General features: G+C 57.4%; 1 protein-coding gene across 1 annotated transcript in view; it reads left to right on the top strand.

Annotated features, from left to right (window-relative positions):
- The window catches only part of KCNAB2 (potassium voltage-gated channel subfamily A regulatory beta subunit 2), a 61,436-nt gene that overhangs the window by 31,040 nt on the left and 9,775 nt on the right, over window positions 1–20,621 (top strand). Inside the window, exons 4-10 of the mRNA XM_077763884.1 lie at window positions 5,765–5,808; window positions 6,561–6,598; window positions 13,333–13,412; window positions 16,092–16,136; window positions 18,130–18,174; window positions 18,640–18,683; window positions 19,576–19,662. Of these exons, the coding sequence (XP_077620010.1) occupies window positions 5,765–5,808; window positions 6,561–6,598; window positions 13,333–13,412; window positions 16,092–16,136; window positions 18,130–18,174; window positions 18,640–18,683; window positions 19,576–19,662 (383 nt within the window). The remainder of the gene's footprint in view (window positions 1–5,764; window positions 5,809–6,560; window positions 6,599–13,332; window positions 13,413–16,091; window positions 16,137–18,129; window positions 18,175–18,639; window positions 18,684–19,575; window positions 19,663–20,621) is intronic.

Here is a 20,621-nt window from a genome sequence, read left to right as displayed (position 1 = left end):
GCCCGGCCGGCCGCCAGCAGCCCCAGCCTGGGCTCCCGTGGCCGCTTCCGCGCCGTGGCCATGGTAGCCCGGAGCCTGGGACACCTGTCAATGCAGAGCCTCCCGTGTGCCGGTGACACCAGCGTGAAGCAGCCAGGGATGAAATATAGGTACGGGGGCCGGGGCGGCTTCTCAGGGTGGAGGCGGCCTCCCCACCACCCCAACAGGGAGCGCCAGTGAAATCTGCAATCCGTTGTCAGATTGGGATGCTCTGCTGGGGGGGGGTGGGGGAGGGCTCCTAGCACTGGGTGAACTGGGTGAGAAATAACATCGAGGCTCAGATCAGGGTCAGCCCCAAGTTCACCACCACAGGGCCAAGATGCATGATGCCATCTCTTCCTTCCTTCTGCCGTTTGTCTCCTTTGCCTGGGGACGGGGGAGAGTGAGCAGCAGTAACGGTAGCCAAACCATCCACGTGATGGTTTTCTAGACTCTGTGATGCTTTCTCTTCCTGGAACCCTCCCCCCAACGCTGGCCACAGACCTCCCGCCCTCCCCGGGTGGTCTTTGCCCTTAGGCCCGCAGGACAAGCATTGGCCTGATACTCAGGGACCGTCGGTGAACCATGTGGTGAAATTCCTTTTCCCGATCCCCAGGCCCAGGTCCCCCAGGCCCAGGTCCCTCCGTGGGCAGGACCACCCCTCGGCAGGGCACAGAGCAGCATCTGGACCCTGCTGGTGGCTGAGGCCAGGCTGCACCGTGCAGGTCTGCCTAGGCTCAGTCCACCGCGTGGCTCCGTGACTCGCACGTGGAGAGGGTGCCGAGCACGAATGTCAGGGGCGGGGACCTTCCTCCCCTGTCCCACCCTGGGCCTTGCTCACGCGCTGGGTGCATGCACCTGAGTGGAAGAGGAGAGTCCAGCTCTGTACGAAGGACCACTGAGGGCAGGGTCATAGGGCACCTCCCTTGGCAGCCTGGCCTTTCTAGAATGATGTTCCTGGGAAATGATGTTCTTATAGCAAGCAGTCTGCATCAGCTGGCCCCAGAGAGTCACATAGGCTCAGAAAGAGCCGCAGAAGTTTCTAGTTGCATTTGAGGAGAGTGGCTGGGTTTCTAGCTGGTGATTGAGAGAATCACCCCTAACCTGAGATGTGTAGCTTGAACCTCCCCCAAAACCGGTGCCTCAAGTCAGACTGTGCGCGAAAGAACCGCGTGGAGTCCCAGGCCTCCTGGAGATGAATTTTGGAATAACTCCGATTCCTTTAGCATCTCTGCCTGTAGCCCTTCCTTCCCTGGGTCCTTGGTTGTGTCGGATACTCTTTTATGAGCCTCTGGAGTAAAAGGCTTGTGTTCCCGCCCTCTCAGCTCAGGGAGGACAGTCCAGAACGGAATTCTGTAGTCTGGGAGCCTTGCCGGCTTATCTCTTGTTAAGTCGGATCAAAAGCTAAGAGTAAACAGACTATATATTTCAAGCTAGGTGCCTGTTAGCGGCTGCTACTTTTAAGTCAGTCCCAGGATCGTTAAAGGAGTTAATATGAGTGAGATCATTTCTTAAAATCTAAAGTGCTGTGTAAATGGAAAATCTGGCTATTAACATGATTTCCCTCCTAAGATCCTGTGACCGATTAAGGAGTAAGTCTCAAAGAGCCTGGGTGCTCAAGACTACCGTGTGTGCATATGCGTGTGTGTGTGTCTGTGTGGGTACACACGTGGGCCCATATATGCCTGTATTTGCACACACATGTGTGTGCGTGTGCACTTATGTGTTCAGGTATGACCCGCGCTGGAGGCAGGGAGGGGGAGACAGACGGTAAGGGGAGACGCTCACTAGGCTGGGGGTTGGCCGTCCCGGAGGCTGGGTTCAGATCCCAGCCCCGGCACTTCCTGACTAGGGGACACCCATCTGTCCTTACGTGGGCCCCGGGGAGCTTTCCCGGACTACAGTGTGGGGGAGGGAAGGGGGTTCCTACCTCTGCAGGAAATGTGGTTGCTTAGAAGCTGAAGTGGGAGCCAGAATCCAAACCACTGGGTCCCCTTGGTGAGCACAGGGCACCTGTCTTCCAGGTAGGTTCCTGCCCCTCCTGAGGTTGCTGCACGGTGACTGTCCCAGGGCCACTGCTTGGGTGCAGATGGGGGCTGCAGGGGGCCTGGCTGTTATTTGCCCCCCACTCTGACCACCCCCTTAGGAAGCTGGCCAGGAGGGGGGCCTCCAGACACACCCTTTGGTGTTGAGGGAACGAAAGGTGGGGAGCCAGAGCGCTACGTTCTTGCCGGAGGGCCCCAGAGGGGCTCCATGTGGGAGAGGCGTGATGCCAAGCCCTGTGAGTAAGGGGAGGGGCCTGGCTCAGGGCCTGGGCTTCTCACCCCCCGGTTACCCAGCAAGCAGCCCAAGACCCTACCAATGTCAGCTGCACCCTGAGGGTGAAGACTCAGAAACCCACGCGTGTCCTTAGGGAGCCTGGAGTCCGCGAGTGAGCGAGGCAGACCTGCAAACAAGTAGTCACCCTCCCCCCAAATGACAGCTGATCAGAAAGCGCCGTGGCTCCGACATCATCAAGGCCATGTCGCTGTCCACACCAGCTCAGAGTGTTCTCCGCCCAGGTGGCTGAAGTTAAAGGCCTCAGACTGCTTTTAAGGGATCTGGAATTGCCCAGGGTCCGGGGTGCCACGTTGAGGGGCGCGTGCAGCAGCCAACACGACGGGCATCGGTACTTGCCTCCGGCAGAGGTTAAATCCACGCATCCTCGTTAGCATTTTTCCAGACCACAGGAAGGACATAAGGCAAATGAATGGAGACGAACATTATTTGGGTTTAGAGATTGAGCCGGCTATTTCATCGGTATGTCGAGTTTTAATTAGGGGAGGAAAATCTCTAGGAAACGGTGTTGGTGTCTGGAAGTTTCAAGGGGCAGCGGGTCCCCAGCCCCGGTCCAGCTGAGGCTGAGATGTGCGTGGCTCCCCACCCCCACTGAGCAGCCGTGTTTGTGAAGCTTTTAGCCTGGAGATGCCCTGTCCCTTCTCATCCCTTCTCCGGAGGCCCAGCTGACCATCATTTTATCAGGGAGACAACATGAGCGGGGTAATTGCAGCCTCACGCGGTGTCCTAGATTCATCCAATTATTCCTGTGGGCAGTGGGTGGAGAAGCGGCTGGAGAGCCTGGGTCCCGCCAGAGGAGAAGAGGAGACGAGAAGCCTGTTCTGGTGGGCAAGGGGTGACTCGCCTTTCGGCCCCAGACCCAGGTGGGCGCAGCTAGGTGTGCTGTGCCATCATCTGCCTGCAGCAAAAGCTGCTCATCTCCCTGAACACACAGCGTCTTCTGCCATTTGGTTCCACGCTGGTAAAGGGGAACTTCAGAAGGACATATCCAATACTTAGCCTTCCACAGAGCCTCGCCAGGAAATGGGTTGCCATGGTCACAAGTGAGGGTCAGTTTTGCAGAGTCAGGAGCTCAGCCTCCCTTCCAGCATCTGGATTTCTCGAGAGCAGGTGCCAGGGGGCCCTGTAAAGCCTCCAGGCATCGCTGACAGGCTTCAGCGGGGGACGGGGGTGTCCTTGCACTTTTCCAGGGAAGAGGTCGATAGCCTTTATCAGTTTCTCAAAGGGGCCTGTGACCTCCCAACAGTTAAGAACCACTGATCAGAATCTTCGATCCGTCTTCCTTCATTGCCAGACTGCTTTTAAGCAATGCTCTGACTTCTCGCCGCAGGCACTTTCTAACTAGCATGGGGAAGATTCTCTGCGCTGTTAAATAGGCCCGGCCTGACGCATGGTCTATAGGTGATGTATTCGTGCCTTTCTTTCTTTCTTTTTTTTTTAATTACTTTTTCATTCCAGCTTATTTATAGACAACAGNCTGCGCTGTTAAATAGGCCCGGCCTGACGCATGGTCTATAGGTGATGTATTCGTGCCTTTCTTTCTTTCTTTTTTTTTTTAATTACTTTTTCATTCCAGCTTATTTTTATAGACAACAAAACAAGAATTAACTTTCTGCTTAGCCGGCAACATCAATTCACGCATGGTTTAAAGAATGAAAGAAAACTCTTAAGTCATGTCTTTGACTGCTCCGCCCTTGAATTTCATACCTACTCTATTTTAAATCTCTCATAGCAAGTCTGAATATAAGCCAGCCAAGGCCATCCTAAGTATTTTCCCACAGGCTTTGGGAAACATGGTAACGCTGTGTAAGGTTAAGGCGCACCACTTAAAGATCTGACGTGTGTGTGTGTGCTGTGAAAGGGTCACCACCATACGGGTCATGACTGTCCCTCACCCCACACATGAGGCGAAACCTGCTGCCGTTCTGCTCCGTACTTCGTTTAGGGTAAATCCCAGCCCTCCCTGTGGGCACAGCAGGCTGGCAGCCTGGCTGGTTTTCATGGGGAATTTGAATAGAAGGCTGCACATTCTAGAACCACTTTAAATTTGGTGACACGTGAAACTGTTTTCAAACCGCTTACAAGTTTATTTTCCCTCCTCCCCACCCCCCACACAACCACCTGTGATATGGGCGGGGCCCAGGGGTCTTGGGACCAGGAAACGGAAGCTTCAGAGGGTCCAAGGGCACAATGTTTGGGTAGAGAAACTGAGGACACAGCATCCACTGAAGTTGGAAGTTGGGTACCCCCAGGGAAGAGCTGGGGCCCTCGGGGAAGGAGGCTGGGGTCCGCCCCCTGGGTCTGTCAAACTCCGACTTCCCAGTGCCTGTGGGGCTGCACCCGGGGGCTGGTCCCAGGACTCGGAGGCCGGCTGTGGGGTTCCCCAAGGGTCGTGACTCCCTCCGTGCCCTGGCCAACTTCCCCATCCGGGCAGCTCACAACCCGTGTCCCCCGGAAGTGGGGGCAGGGGCAGCCATCGTGGTGGGGAGCGTGCTTATGGAGCTGATGGCTGGGTGGAATCTGGCCCCTCTGCTCCTGGGCAGGCCTGGCGTCCTCTTAGGCAAAGTGGGAACCCTGGGGAAGAGAGGGCGCCTGACCCGCGGGGCTGTGGAGGATCCGGGACACGTGCTGCCCCCGCAGGCCCCTGGCCGGTCTGTGCCGGGATGGGTGGGCACCCTGGCCCTCGGCAGAGCACTGCCACCCTCCGTGACCTCCTAAGGACATTAGTGGTGTCCTGAAGTCCCATCACACGGGCCCTGGAACCTACATCTGGCAGGCGCCTCGGCGGGCCGTGCAGCTGCGGCCACCGGGCCTGATGGGGACGTAAGCTGCCGGGGTCTGTGCCTCGCCCTCCGGAGCGGCCCTGGCTGGGGGTGGGCAGCAGCGCCCCACGACGGAGCTCTCGTCTCCTGCCGATTCCTACCATAGGCAGGTCGGTGGGCCGAGTAGCCGGGGTGAGGAGTCAGGCGGGATGAACTTCTGCAGAAAGAACTAAAGACAGAGTCAGGAACATGACACGCTAGAGAAACGGAGACTAACTTCTTCCCAGTGGAGTCCCTGTGGCCGGAACCACAGGCCTACATCAGCCTCGTGTCAGCCTGTGAAACAAGACAGTGTCCACTCTGCTGTCCTCTCTCTGAGGTGCTCTCTGGGCCCCGCCCCGTGGCCGTACTGTGGGGGGTGCGCGGCCGGCGGGGGATGGGATCGTTGGCTCTAGGCCCCCGGGGGCGGGTGAGCTACAGGCCTCTCTCCAAAGGCCCCCTTGCCTTCCGAGCCTCTAGAGATGCGTTGACAGGGTGGAGGAACTCAAGGAGGGGGCAGTGGGAACAGTGGCGGCCCGTGCCTGGGGGGCCCACGCCTGGGCGGCCTGTGCCACGCACTGGGGACTCACACCAACTTTGTTTTCCAGGAACCTGGGCAAGTCGGGCCTGCGAGTCTCCTGCCTGGGGCTCGGTGAGTGTGGGGGCCCCTCGGTCCAGTGCCACCCAAGGGTGAAGGGGCTCTGGGAGGCCTGAAGGGACCGCCGCTGGGGATGAGGGTAGGGAGCCAGGAAGGGGGGGGGGCACACACGCGCTGGTGAGGCTCGGTTGCCATNGGGGGGGGAATGTGGTAGGGGAGAGATGGTGGAAACGAGGCAAGTTCCCAGGGCCCTGTGCCCACACAGCCCCCCGTCTCGCACCAGAATGTTCGAGAAGCGCGCTGGCCCCAGCTGTGTCTGGAGAGCATCTTCTCTCCCACGTGGCGGAGTCCTCATAAAGGGCAGGTGGATTTGGGCCCAGACGTGAGCTCCGCCCTCCACCTCCATGGCACACACAGCATGGTCCCGCCACACCCCTCCGCATGCACCCACGCGTAGCCAGCCAGCAGGAGTGGGGGCACGGCTGTCAGACGTTGTGTGATTTCAGGGAGACGCCCCTCATCCTGCTCCGTGAGGCAGGTCACCAGAATGGGAGCCACGTCAGCGTGAGCCCCAGCGGGCAGTTCATAGAGCTGCAGCCAGCTGCCTCTCCAGGCACTTGCTGTCCCCCAGGTTGGTGGCCCCAAGAGGAAGCCTTGCCCTGAAGGCCAGGACGTGCTCACCGCAGAGCGGAGCGGCGTGGTGGCCTGTGGCTGCCCCCACACTCTGCAGCCTGAAGAGTGAGCACTCGGGGAGGCCTGAGCTCCCTGGGAGGCTCTCTGACTTGAGCCTGTGTGTCTCCTTCCAGGAACATGGGTGACCTTCGGAGGCCAGATCACCGATGAGGTAAGACGGGGCTTTCTCGGCCCCAGGTCGCAGCAAGGGCTGCCCACGCCAGGCACATGGTAGAGTCCACCACGTGAGCCACTGGGCCTGTGCTCACGGCGGCCACCGCAGCCTCCCTCTTTCTGTTCCCCAAGGGTGCCGTGATCCTTTGGGGTGGCGGGCACGGTGAGGTCAGCCACGGCAGTGTCAGATCTTGTACCAGTCCTTAGCAGCGGGCGCCTTGGGACGTCAGTGAGTCCCCTAAAGGCTCAGGAACTCCAGCTTCTCACCTGCACAACACCTATTCCACCGCTAGCCAGGAAAATTCAGGGAGCACACACTCTCCAACTTACAAAGCCCAATGGGTTTCTAAGCTGCTCCAGCAGAAAACAGCCATGCGGATTTGAAACTTCAGTAAGTGTCCGTTAAGTCATTCGGAATCCAGATTCGGCACATTTGACTCCAGCCTGAAGACTGAGTAGCTCCACGTCTGCCGAGCTCCTAACTGCATTTCCCATGGCTTCTGTTAATCCTGCACGTTGCTGTCGAATGTACTTGCTGGGGCCTCCGGCTTCCCGCAGCAACGCGGCGTCTGCTGTGGAGAGAGGGGTGCCCCCCGGGCTGCTGTGCGTATCCGACCAGTGAGTGAATATCCTGGAAATGAGAGCGGTGGCATTTGCTCAGAGAGGTCTGGACACCTGCACCAGAAGCCGTCCTCACGTCTGCCCTACTTCCTCCCGGAAAGGTGGCGTTTAAAAATTAATCAGCGAGTTCATCTGAGACCTCATTAGCTGTGATTGCTCTGTTCGTTTTCCAAGGAAAAGCTTTGCTCCCATCAAAATCAAAATGTATTTAATTTGTGCTTTTGTTCCGTTTTGGTTTTGTGGCCGTCACTGGGTCCAGAAGCTCCTTGCCCTTGAAGAGGGTTCTGGCTCTGGACTATCTCAGGATAAAGTCAGGAGTTTTTAAGGTACAGGGAATTATCTTGCTTTTAGCCAGCAGATTGGTTCTGAGCACTCAGAATAGAAAGTCAGAGCCCCGGAGCCCCTATGGCTCCCCCTAAGTAAGTAGTGGGTGACTCCCCTGTTTCCCTTTTGACGTGGAGGGGAATAACTGCTTTTCCCCTCCGTGTGTCGTCCTTGTGAGAAAGATACAGAGAAGTGGCGGAATCATAACCGTCCGGTCAGCTGACGTCTTCACCAACAGATCCATTGCACCCAAAGAGTATTGATTCATGATCCCCTGGCCGCCCAGCTGGCTCTGGCCTCCGCCGCGTCTCCATCCTGGATATAGTGACCCTATGAAGACACCAGATGTCGTTTCCAGACGACACAAAGCTGAAGGACAGCAGATACAATAGATGACAGATTCGGGGTTCTGAAAGGACCTGGCAGGCAGAAATGATGGAGCGAGGGAGCAAGCGGACTTTTCGTATTAAATCCTATGTTTAGTGTCCAACAAAATCAATATGTCAAGGACACAGGGCCCGCCTCGCTGCGGTTCAGATGAAGAACGGCCAGGTTTTATTCTCTAGCTGGCTGGCTTCCTGCCCCGCTGAGCCACCAGTGTCGGCCCACGAGGAATCCAGGACCATCCCGGGCTGCAGAGGACCATGTAAGCTGCCCAGACCTCCGGAGGCCATGGGGCCACAGGCCACGGCGCATTCCAGAGGGCGCCCCACCCATGGCACTCTTTGTTCTTTGCTAAGCCTGTGTCCAGAGGAAGGTGCTTGCCCTTCTGAAGAACCCAGAAACAGGGTCCTGTGTTTAGAGCTCCCTTTTGTGTGCAAGACTCCATGATGCCCGGGAGATACAGAAACAAGGAACCGGTGGGTTTTCCGTGGCAAAGGGGTGTTTCACGGTAAGACCCGCCAACGGCAGTGAGCAGTGTGGCCCTCTGGCCACCTCTGGCCCCCAGCCTAGTGTTTGGTTTTTTCTTTCAATTAAGTATATGAAACGTAAGATTTGCTATTTTTGCCATTTTTATTATGGTTAAATATGCATAACATAAAATTTACCACATTAACCGTTTATAAGTGTCCAGTTCAGTGACATTAAGTACATTCTCTTTGCTGTGCAGCCATCACCACTGTCTGCTTCCAGAATTCTGCATCACCCTAAACAGAACTCTGGAACCATGCAGGAATAACTCCCCAGCCCCCGGGAGCCTCTGTTCTACTCTCTCTATGAACTCCACAACCAGGTGTTTATAAATAAAGTTTTATTGACATGTGGCCACGCCCACTCATTTACATATCGTATTGGCTGCTTCCCCAGAGCCCCATCTGACCTGCAGACTACAGTCTCACTCTCTGGTCCTTAGCTCTGCCGTTCCCTGTCCTCTGGCGTCACAGCAGCTCACTGCAAATGTCTGTGGGGCTGTGTCCCTGGGGAAGGGGTCCTGGAGGGGCTGAGCAGACAGTGTTAGTGAAGCTCTGATCACCTGGCCCAGTGTGGGCACTGCCCTGGTCAGAGTCAGCTTTCCAACCTCTAGACGGGGCCCTTCGTGTGACCTGACACGGCTGCTCAGAGCATGCGTTCAAAGCAGCCTGGGCATTAAAAATCTAGTAAGGATGGTAGCTACAAACCTTAATATTTATTTATTTTTTAATTTTTTTAATGTTTATTTATTTTTGAGAAAGAGAGAATGTGAGTGGGGGAGGTGCAGAGAGAGAGGGAGACACAGAATCCAAAGCAGGCTCCAGGCTCTGAGCTGTCAGCACAGAGCCTGACGTGGGCCCTGAACCCACGAACGGTGAGATCATGACCTGAGCCAAAGTCGGACGCTCAACCGACTGAGCCACCCAGGCGCCCCTAAACTTGACATTTATTATGGCAGTCCATCCTCCATCGACCCGGGGGGGGTAGCGTTATCCCCATTTTGAGGACACAGAGCTCCAGAGATACGTCAAGTGCCTGAGGTCTACCTGGAGAATCCTGAAGGGAGGGTCGAGGTCAGCTCCCAGGTCTGGGACGGGATGGATTCCCGGTCCCCCCAGTGGGAGTGGAAGGGAGGAGGCCCACCGTCTCCTAAACTTCCTCCTGCCATTAGTTTCTGGGACTCTGATGTTGGAAATAGCCGATCACCCGTCACATGAAGTAGGACGCGCCCACGGAGCGGAAGTCTTCAGAAGTCATGTTTTGATGAATGACGTGGGAAACAGGCCCAGGAGAGAGCGCGTGGAAAGCAGCACCGACAGCAGTCTGTGTGTTAGAGCCGCAGTTTTGCAGGGGGGGGAAGCATATATTCCCATAGAAAAACCCGGGAGAGGAATTATACCCAAATCCTAGCAATGACAGACATTAAAAGCCCAGCCCCAAAAACTCCCGTGCCCTCATCTTCTTTCTCACCGTCCTGATGTGGTTAGGATCGTGTTTATGTCTTTCTGGGGAAATGGGACCGGTGTCCCCCGAGTCAGAGCCTGCCGATCTTCTCTGCGTGGTGAGCCTCGCCGGGTCAGCCCCGGGGGCGGCCGAGGCCTGGTTTGTGCGAATCCGCCCGGCTTCCCTCGTCCGTGGGGGGATCTAGATGTGTTCACAGCGTTCATGCTCCAGCTCAGTGAACAGGAGAAGGGGGAGGGGCAAGGCGTGGCCAGGAGCAGTGAGGACGTGGCGGGGAGGCCGCTCTGGAGGCCACCAGAGCCAGCTGAGCACGGTCCTCTCCCAGCTCGGGCCTGGGGGGCGCCCGCAGAGCGCCAGGTCCCTGCCATCGGCTGCTATCTTTCTGGGGAGGGGGACGGACAGTAAGCACATCTTATCGTCTCGGAGGGCTAGACGCGTCCTGTGGCTACATTAGCGAATTTCCACCAACTGCATGGTTTTAGAACTTCAGAGATGTGTTTTCTCACAGTCCTTTGTGTGGGACCACCGCCCTCCAGCCTCGGCCTCCCTCCTGTAAGGACAGCTGTGGTGGCATTCAGGGCCCAGCTGACAGCCCAGGAGCGTTGCCCATCTCAAGACCCTTAATGTAGTCACATCGACAGAGACCCTTTTTCTACCCAAGGGACCCTTCACAGGCTCCGCGAGCCGTTATTTAGTCAACTGCAGAGAACAAGAAAACATAAAGGAGTTCTGGGATGTGGGCTCCCATTTTGTGCAGGACGATCAGGGAACGCGGGAGTGAGAGTGAGCCATGTGGTGATTCGGAGAGAGGGCATTCCAGGCCAAGGGAACAGGACTGTACCCAGCCTCCAACAGGCCACAGGAGGAGGAGCCTCAGGTCAAGAGATGGGGCCAGAGGTGAGGGAGCAGATCTGATGGGGACTTTGGCTTTGACCGTCCGTGGCAGAGAAGCCACTGGAGATTTTTGGACAGAGGACATTTGACCTGACTTACCTCAAAAGGCTCACTCTGGCTGCTCCACCGAAAAAGCCAGACCCCCCTTCCCAGACGGTGGAGGGTGCTGCTCGAACTGTATTGTATGCATGAACCCCTGGAAATTCGGTGAAAATGCGGGTTCTGATGTGGCAGGTCTGGGCCAGAGCCCGGGGTTCTGCATATCTGCTGCTGCTGTGTGGACCCCACTTTGCCCAGGCAGGGTGCCGGGGGCAAGGACAGAAGCAGAGAGCGTCAGGGGCTGCCACAGAAACCCAGCTGAGGCCATTCCGGCTTGGACCAGGTGGCTGCAGTGGAGATGGGGCGGGGTTGGAGGCTATTCTGGATCGGCTTCAAGGGGGAGCCGGCGAGACCGGCTGAAGTAAGAGTAAGAGAAAGATGGGCGAGGAGGAGGCCCAGGTGTTGGACCTGAGCACAGGAAGGGCAAGGTGAAGCAAGCTACCACCTCCACACGCACCAGCCTCTCTGCCTGCACCACCCCCCTCCACCTACTCTCCCCCTTCCTGCCTGACGAACTCCTAACCACCCTTCAAAACCCAGCCGTGTAAATCCCGACACACACTACAACATGGAGGAATCTTAAAGGCACCAAGCTACGTGAAGTAAGTCAGCCAGTCACAGAAAGACAAATACTGTGTGACCCCAGTCACATGAGGTGACTAGGAGAATAGATGGGTGGGTGCCGGGGGCTGGGGGGAGAGGGAGCGTGGAAAGTTTGCGTTTCATGAGAACAGAGTTTCTGTTTGGGGAGATTAGAAAGTTCTGGAAGGGGGCGGGGTGATGGTATACGACAACATGCATGTACTTAATGTCACAGAGCCATACACTAAAAAGGTTAAAATGGTAAATTTTATGTTATGCATCTTTTACCACAATTTTTAAATTGTTTTAAATACTTTTTTTAAAAAGAAAGCGGAAGCTCCCCGTGAACTACTATGGGTTGATTTCCAAGATGTAGCATGAGAAGAGCAAAGAGCAGAAGAACATCTCTAGTAGGTGTGAAAGATCTACACTGTCTGAAGTATCAGAATAAAAGCCCTGAGTCTGCTCGGCTTAGAACCCTCCCCAGAGGCAGCATGCACCCCTAGATGGTCTGTATAACCCACCAGGGCCCAGCACGGGGTGCACCCCCAGCAGAGCTTGGGCAGATGGGCAGACGCAGCCCAGAGAAGTCCGGATGAAGGCAGGACGAACCATTGAGGGAGGCTGGTGTGCCTGGAGCACTAGAGAGAGAAGCAGGGGGGAGGGGGAGGAGGCTGGGGAGGACGATGTGATCACACTTGAGTGCCGGTGGAGTCCATCAGCCCTGCAGGTGGATGTGGAAAATCCCTCCACCGACCACCTCAACGCCCCCTGGGCCTTCTGACTCCAACGACAGCCGTTGACTGGTAAGGCCTAGCTTGGCCTGCTCAGTATCAGAAATCTCTGGGGTTCCTTGCCCACATTTGAAAATCAGAAATTTTTTACCACCCCAAAATTCCCTGGATCCCTGGCTTCTCTTGAAAAATCAAGGGATGTGGTCATGCTGAGCTGCCTTCCCAGAGGGGCAGGGTCGAGTGCGGGTTCCCCGCCGGCCACCGGGCCTCACCCTCCATACCCGTCTGGCCCGTGGGGCTTCTGAGTCCCCTGTGGGGAGGATCTCTGCGAACCCAAACGTGGCCGGCTTTTCGTCCTGCGGTTTGGGAGGGTTGTGAAGTTATTACTCAGCCCAGCTCGGGCAGCAAAGTGAGGGCACTTTGAGGAGTGAGGGGCCGGGGCGTTCGCATCTGCGACTTTCCAGGGGACCCCTGCGCTGTCCAGAGGACCCGCGGAGTTCTCCGTGGCTAACTGTCGGGGGGCCTCTCCCAGATCCATCCTCACCCCCACAAGCAGCGGGTCGCTGCTGGTGGAGCGCTAGCTCATCCTGTGACCAGCCTGAGCAGCAAAGTCTGGCCGAGGGCGTGTGGGGATCGGGGCGCATTCATCAGCCCTGCCTGCCAGGCAGCGGAGAGGCTCCCCCGAGGCAGCATGCTCCAGTGGGCGGTGGCCGTGTCTCCATCTGCAAACAACAGTGATGATGTGTGGTTGCTGGGAAGGAATCGGGGGCATGCGGCCACAGGACACGTTCTAGCCATCGCTTTAAAAAAGCATTCGCTTTTCCGCCAGGATCTATCGCCCTCCTGTGGGGGGCTGTGTCCGACTAAATATAAGTGCTAAGCTTTGTGAGGACCCATAGGCTGTTCCTTCCTGTGGGTCCACTACCTAGAGCTGCCTCCATGCCTGTCCCATGGCAGCAGAGGTCGAGTGGAGCCCTGGGTGCAGGGTCTGGACGCCAGGAGGCCCCCCAGGCCACAAGGTGATGCCCCCGAGTCTCCGGGCACCCCCCAACCCCGTCTGGCAAGACACGGCTGTGCGCTAGCGGCCCTGGTTTTCTCCTTTCAGATGGCGGAGCAGCTAATGACCTTGGCCTACGACAATGGCATCAACCTCTTCGATACTGCAGAGGTCTACGCAGCGGGCAAGTACGTGTCTTTTTCTCACGGGGAAAGTGCGGTACAGGCCACACCTTCCCTGGAAAGAGCTCTAGTCCTTGCCCCCAAATGTCCACAAATGTGCCTCCCACTTCTGCCTGCTTTTCTACGCTCTAAGTGGCTTTAGAAGGTGTTGTGTTCAGGGGGCCCGAATTGCAGAACGCTCGGACGCTGGTCACTTACTAAACTGCCCACGTATCCCAGCACCGAGAGGACCACAGTCCCTCCAGTGTCTGAGATGCTGTGCCTGCCCAGAGCCTGATTAAGCTGTTGTCCCAGGTGCTCCCGCGGCCAGCGCCACATGCCTGACATTCCCACGTCTTAATGGTACAGCGAGGGCTGCAGGGAAATGCAGTGCAGGGGAGACCGTGTTCTCTGCTGGGGAGAGCGGAGCCTGGCCAGCCGAGCGCTGTAGGAAGCACTTCCCATCTTGGCAGTGAACTTCCCTACTCAATTATGTAAAAGCCCTCTTCAGCCAAGGCTGCTGGCTTCAGTTTTAAAGACTCGCTGTAATCAAATCATCCACTCTCCTGCATCGGGTTTCCAAAAGTCAGCTTTTGTTTGTGAAGTCATTCGTTGGCTCTCTGTGCCTCCTCCCTCCGGCCCCTCCTGCCTGGGGCGAGCCAAGTTCCCATCAGCTGGCGGGCTATGCACCCGGGCTGCTGCGGGTCAGCACCCCCCTCGAAGGCTCTGGGTTATAACCTGCGGCTTGCAAGGGGGCCCAGAGCACTGAGAATCGGGACCCCGGCAGGGCCTTTTCTCAAGTCCCGACCCAGGGTCTGAGGACTGACAGCCTCAGCAACCTCTGCTGGGACCCCCAGATCTCCTCCAGTCCCTACCAGCAGCCTCTCTGCCCCTCCTGATGCTACAGCCCCCTCCTAACCCCTCCCTACCGGCAGCCTCTTCCCATCAAAGTGAAAGGCTTCCCAGACAGATGCACTAAGCCAAAGGGTCAGAGGCAGAAAAGCCCGATGCGCCTGCCAAGCCCACGGGCGTTCCCTGGGCCCTGCTCCCACCGTGGCTTTGCTGCCCGGAGAGCGTGCGGGAGGCAGCTGCACTCAGCCTCCTCGGCCTCCAGATGGCCTGGCCCCTGTGCACAAGCCTTGCACACCCCACTCCACGGCCGCCACAGTCCCTGGGTCCCTGTCTTCACTTGCCCCTGGTGAACTGGACACGCAGGGCATATCAGGGCGAACGCACCAGGTGTCTGGCAGCCACAGGGCCTCTCAGAGCCCCTGCCCAGCAGTCGAGGACTCGGAGCGGCTTCCGTGGGTTACTGTTGCCCCTGGAGCCCACCTCCCTCATCCTGCCTCCTCTCCTCCGCACGCCTCTGCGGCTCCTTCGCAGTCCAGCTCTGGGCTGGACCTACCCTCTCAGCCCCATCAGTGGCAGGGCGCCAGCAGTGACCCACACGGGAAGCAAGGGACGGGCGAGAAGAAGCTGTTCTGGGCAAGGGGCTGCCGGGCCAGGCGCTGTCCCGCTTGCCAACCAGAATGCCAAGTGAATATTTTGCTGAGTCCCCTGCTTCTTATGCTGATGCTAATTTGGGCACTTACCCGAGAGCTGCAGGATTTCTGTGCCAGCTCCTCCCCCTCCCCCCGGCCCCCCAAGCAGATGTCAGGCTTCCCAAATTCAGGGCCACAAGAATCCGTAGCCATAAGCAACAGGCTTTGCCTAGTGGATGGTCTACAGCTCCTGTAACCCCAGGACCACTCCGTGATTTTCTCCCTTCCTTCTTTCCTGACCTTTCATCCCACAAACGCGGGACCAAGGACTAAAGGGAAGAGGCCCAGGCCTGAGCGGGTTTCTGTACATCTTGACCATGAATGAAGAGCATTTCGAATGTATGCTGAACAGCTTGCAAATTAGAGCCCATTATTTCTGAGTGGATGACTCAGGCGCTTTTATAATTGGAATGTAGCAGTGGGTATGGATCGTTCTCCGTCTGTTGTTTTTGCGCAGAAACATTTTGCTACAAGCAGAAAGTTCTTAAAAGTGAATCCAGTGCCACAGTGCCAAGCAAGGCTGGAACAGCCCCGCCCATGACCCCGGCTAGCCCGAGTTTGGTGTGTGGCCAGAGTGACGCCAGAAGGAACAGAGAGCAGTCAGCATGGCATTTGTCTCACTATTGTTGAAAAGCAAGAAACAAGAGAGACACGTGCACACACACACACACACACACACACACACACGCATGCCCCCTGCTGGAAATTCAGCCCCTGGCCCTGAATACATGTTGATCATCTCTGAAAAAAGAGAGGATGCACTTGATGAATAATTTACCTTTAAAAAAAAATACACTTCTCTGGAAACTTTACCCCCGGAACATTGCCAAACATTTCCCCCAGTGAATTTCCAGCAGGCCAGGGAAACGGGATCCCGCAGTCCTTGCCAAGCTGGACATCAACTCCTTCCTTCTCTGCGAGAGCCAGAGCCATGGCTGCACCGCCCACGGCCATCTTCATGGGGAATGACAGCCACTCAGAGGCTCTCTCCCATTCTGGAATGAACTGCCCGAGCCAAGACGAGCGTTGTTTAACTGCCTGGCTCTCTGGCCCCAGTGGCATTTTCACGGAGGGGACCCAGTGGCCAATTGTCACTGTAGGGGCGAGGTTGAACGTTGCTGTCACACTGTAATGAAATCCCTGTGTCTCGGTCTTTTTCTTGCAGGGCCGAGGTGGTACTAGGAAACATCATCAAGAAGAAGGGATGGAGGTAATTACCCTTTTCCCTCTGCGGTCGGTGTCCACGGTGCACACAGGGGAAAGCGAGGAAGAGGCCGCTGGGAGGGAGGAGGGCACCATGCGAGACAGATGCCACTGGGTCCTGGACAAGCACTAGCTGGCGTCCCAAAGCTGTTCCTGCCTGTTGCCCAGTCGAGTGCTTGGCATTGGCATCATTGGCCCTTGGGCAGCTGGCCAGTCCTGCTAAAGCCTAGAATGTCTCAGAATTCTTCTCACTGGGAAGGGGAGAATGTTCCAGAGTGGAGGCAGCCCAGGGGGAGAGAGCATGCACACTGGGGGAGATGGGAGGGGCTGTGATGAGGTGGGAAGCCTGGGCTGAGTCACCAAGTGAGGTGCCAGACTCCATTCTCGAAGACCAGAGGCATCCCTACCTAAGAGGGGAGATGAGCGGGGGGGGGCCCTTGCGCCCCCAGCTCTGCCCCTCTGCCTCTGACCTCCACCCCTGGTCTAGCAGGGATTCAGGGGGCCGGGGAACTAGGTTGCACACTGACTGTGTGAGGCCAAAAAGATCTGGACACGAAGACTTCCTGACGACCTGGGTCAGGCAGAGGGTAGGTACGGCCACTGAGGTGAGGGCCGTCCTGCTCTGGGCTTGGCCTCCCTCGTTGACCCCGGCCCTGCCTGTAAAGGGACCATGTCTGACCTCCCTTGCGGGGCTGTCCTGAGGCCCGAGGGCCTGAGTCTGTAAGTCAGCTGGCCCGTTCAGGGCCACACATCACAGTGGCCTGGGGAGCGGGGTGGCCCTCGTGGCTGGTCCTCACCCCGGCCCTCCACTCTGTCCCCCCACAAGCAGCTCAGAAGCCTGAGGGGTCCACCCTCCTTGGCACAGACCGGGCTGGACACTCGCCTGCACTTGGGGGCCCCCTGGGGCCTGCGTGTCTTTATTTTCAGAAACAGCAGAAGCTGTTGTCCGGCCACCCCGCCCCCGGCGAGTGCCACTCAGACCCCCCGGGGCACAGGTGACAGACACCCTTCTTGTCCCAACAGAGCTGTTTGTTTCTTCTCGGCTCTAATTCATCACAGAATTTCCTCCTCTGGCCGTAATTGAAGGAAATGGCACCTACTAGGAGTCCCCTGATTAGGTCTGAGGTGAATACCCAGGGAGATAGGTATTCAGTCACCCCCTGCCTGGAGGTGAAGTTCAAGGGGGCCACGGCCTCTGATTTTGAGGAGCTATTTCCTGAGCAGCCCCCCACCCCCCCTCCAAGGGAGGAAAACACAACCACAGGGGACATGGGCACACCCTCCCCTGGGAAGGGTCTCGATGAGCTGTGGCCTGGAGGGGCCATCCGTATCCCCACTCACCCCGCCAGGACCAGCCAGGTGTCAGCACCTGCCTCTTGTGGGTTTCTAGCAGGAGGCCCGAACCCAGTCCTTTCCCTCGGGGCTTTACCATCACCCACACACCAGCTCCCTCACCCAGGGGCCCCCGCCACCCACCCGCCCCTCCCTCCGTGTCCCCCAGGCTCTCCCCAAGGCCGTCCCACGTTCTGAAAGCCTGTCTCCAGCCTGTAGGGGAAGAGCCGGCCTGCGTGGCCCCCTCGCCTTCTGCATCCCCACCAGAGCCCCTCCATCCGCTGCAGCCCCTGCAGTGACCTCCTGGGAGCCAGCTCCCTGCACCCGGGGTGAGGGCGGGGGGCTTCCATTCCCCTGCCGGGCTCCGTCTTCACCGCCCCCAGCACGCCTCCTGCTCTGGGCTCTGGTGCACGGGACCCATCCCCTCCCGCCCCCACTGCCCAGCTTTGGGCCACAAGATAAGTTTGTTGCATCTGTGGCTTATCTCCTGGCTCCATAGGGAGCCCCAGGACCCTGGGCTTGCACATAGCAAACACGGAATGATCTAGAAGCTCCCGTTTCCCACCCCGTGCTCCCAAATGAGAAAGGTGTTTAGGACCCTCTTTACAAGCTGAAGACATCCCTTCCCACCCTGGCCACATCCAGTAACAGCCATCTTCTGTTCACAGACGGTCCAGCCTGGTCATCACCACCAAGATCTTCTGGGGAGGAAAGTAAGTGCAGCGGCAGGCGTGCTCCAGGCTGGGGTCAAGGGTCAGCTCCCCCTCCCCCACTCCCGGGTGGGGGGGGTTGGCGTTTGTGCAGCTGTCTGCCCCACTGGTGCCCAGCCCTGCTGAGGGACGTCACTTCCCAGCAAAGCAGCTTCGTCTGAATTGCCTTTTACTCAAACCTTGTTTCATTTTTATTCTTTACCTTTGTGGGTTTGTTTTTTTTTCTGATTACAAAGGTAACATCCCCCAAACTCCGGAAGACCCAGAAAATTCGCGAACTGTCTCAACCATGCGCCACCCTCCCTGGCCACAGACCACCCCTGCCTGTTTNAGCCTGTGGTCGTCTCCCAAGTGGAATCAGACGCAGGCGGCACGCACTGACCTACTTTTCTTGGCCTAACATCGCATCATGAACGTTTCCCCCAAAACCGCCTGCAACATCACACACGCTGTTGTCCTGTTTTTCAGAGCGGAGACCGAGAGGGGCCTTTCGAGGAAGCACATAATAGAAGGTGAGGGAGGCGCTGTGGCCCCACGCAGCCCCTGAACCGGCAGCCTCCTGCAGCCGCACAAGCGAAGGAAGCAGAGTGCCCCGCCCACCAGCCGGAGCTCTGGTCCCACCCTGCCCTTCCGCCCAGCCTCCCGTCACCAGAGCACGGCCCTCAGATGGGCAGCGTGGTCTGGGGAAGACAAGGCAGGCCTGGGCTGGGCCCCATGCCGCCTGGTGGTCCTGAGCAAGGGGCATCACTTCCCCAAGCCTCTGTGGCAACATCTGTAAAATGGGTGTGGGGAGAGTGGCCACCTCTGGGGTTTGGGGGGGACCGGGAAGAACCCCGGCTGCATGTCAGACAGAGCCGGGGGCTCCGTGCACGAGTGTCGAGAGAGAAGAGAAGGGTCGGCGAGGCCGCTTATCCTATACTTGGCATTGTCTTCGTGCCTTTTTCCACCAGTGCTCGTTTTCATCCAGGTGATACACCCGCCCCTTTAAGAATCACATGGTTCGGAGGCTCCGCTGCCCGCAGCCCCCCCAGCCCATCTCTGTGCAGCTCTGTTCTGAGCCGTTGCTCAGTGCTCGCTGGTGATCTCTGCCCTCGGGGCATGGGCAGGGGTGCAGCGCCCCCTCTGTGCGGGAGAACCTGGCTTCCCCGTCACCAGGAGGGCACCCCTTCATTCAGTCACAGAGCATCCGGCCTGTGGACCCGACCACACAACCCCCCTATTTGGGGCGTGGGCCCAGTTCAGTCCTGGCTTTTCTTCACCTCAGGTGGCACCTGCCCGCGGGTGTCGCCGTGCCGTGGGACGGCTCCGGAGCCGCATGCGCGCACGTTCACGCGCTCACAGCATGGTGAGGGTCCGGAATGTCAGTGAAGATGCTGACCGTCCCTCCTGACCCCTCCCCCCCAGGTCTGAAAGCCTCCCTGGAGCGGCTGCAGTTGGAATACGTGGACGTGGTGTTTGCCAACCGCCCGGACCCCAACACGCCCATGGAAGGTGGGTTCTCCACGGGGCACCCAGGCCTTGCAGCTACAGGGGGGCGGGTGGGGCGGGCCTGGCGCCTCCAGGCCAAGTCCCATCCTGGCCTTGGGTCCGTGCACCTGATCCGCACCCGGCTCCGCGCCCCCTCCCGGGTTCAGAACCCTGTGGAATGTTCTCTCCTCTCAGCTCTTCCTATTTCCTATTTCGTAGCTAAATGAAGTCACGATGTGACGGCTGCTTGCAACCGCTGTGTTCTTTTCAATCCCACTCCGCTTCTGCCGGGAGGTTTTAGGGGCCTTTTGCTCTGGGAGATAAATTGTTACTTAGAGGAGAAAGACAAAAAACGTGCACTGCTCTGAAAAGCAGTTTTGGTTTTTTTGCTGCTTATTTATTCTTTCCCTTCCTCCCATCTCTGCCTTCCCATCCCCCNTTCCTGCTTCAGGCTTCCTCATTTGTGCTTTGCTGCTTCAGGGATTTGGAAAATGAAGTTGTGTTCGAGTTCTTTCTTTCTTCATTTGTTTATATATATACCGCGTGTGTGCGTGTATATATGCGTGTGTGGTCTCTGTGGTTTTTGTTTTTTCGGGGTTTTTTTTGTCTTTAAACAAAATGAGTATTCTGGGAAGGAGATTTGTGCATCCCTCCCTGCTCTCTCTGTCATACCGCGCCTGTCCGTGTTCCCACAGCTATAAACTCTGGTCTCTTTAAATCTTTCTTTATCACCAGGGGACCCATTTAGTTCCTCCAAGTCAAGGACATTCATCATAGAAGGTACACAGTACCCTTAGCCCGACTATTGACTCCTGTGTCCAGGCTGCATTTTATGAGACAGTGTTTTTATTTACACGACTCTCTTTCCCCCCAAGACAAACTTCTCCATAAAATGCATAAAAGAAAAATAAGTGCCCTATGAGAACATCTTGCAAGTGAAGGAAAAGCAAAGCGGTGTGGAGCCCCAGCCCCACCCCCGCCTG

This window comes from Crocuta crocuta, unplaced genomic scaffold (assembly GCF_008692635.1).
Source record: "Crocuta crocuta isolate KB4526 unplaced genomic scaffold, BGI_CrCroc_1.0 scaffold13, whole genome shotgun sequence".
NCBI lineage: Eukaryota > Metazoa > Chordata > Mammalia > Carnivora > Hyaenidae > Crocuta > Crocuta crocuta.
Note: the sequence above shows the minus strand (reverse complement) of the source record. Positions and strands in the feature narration are given on the sequence as shown.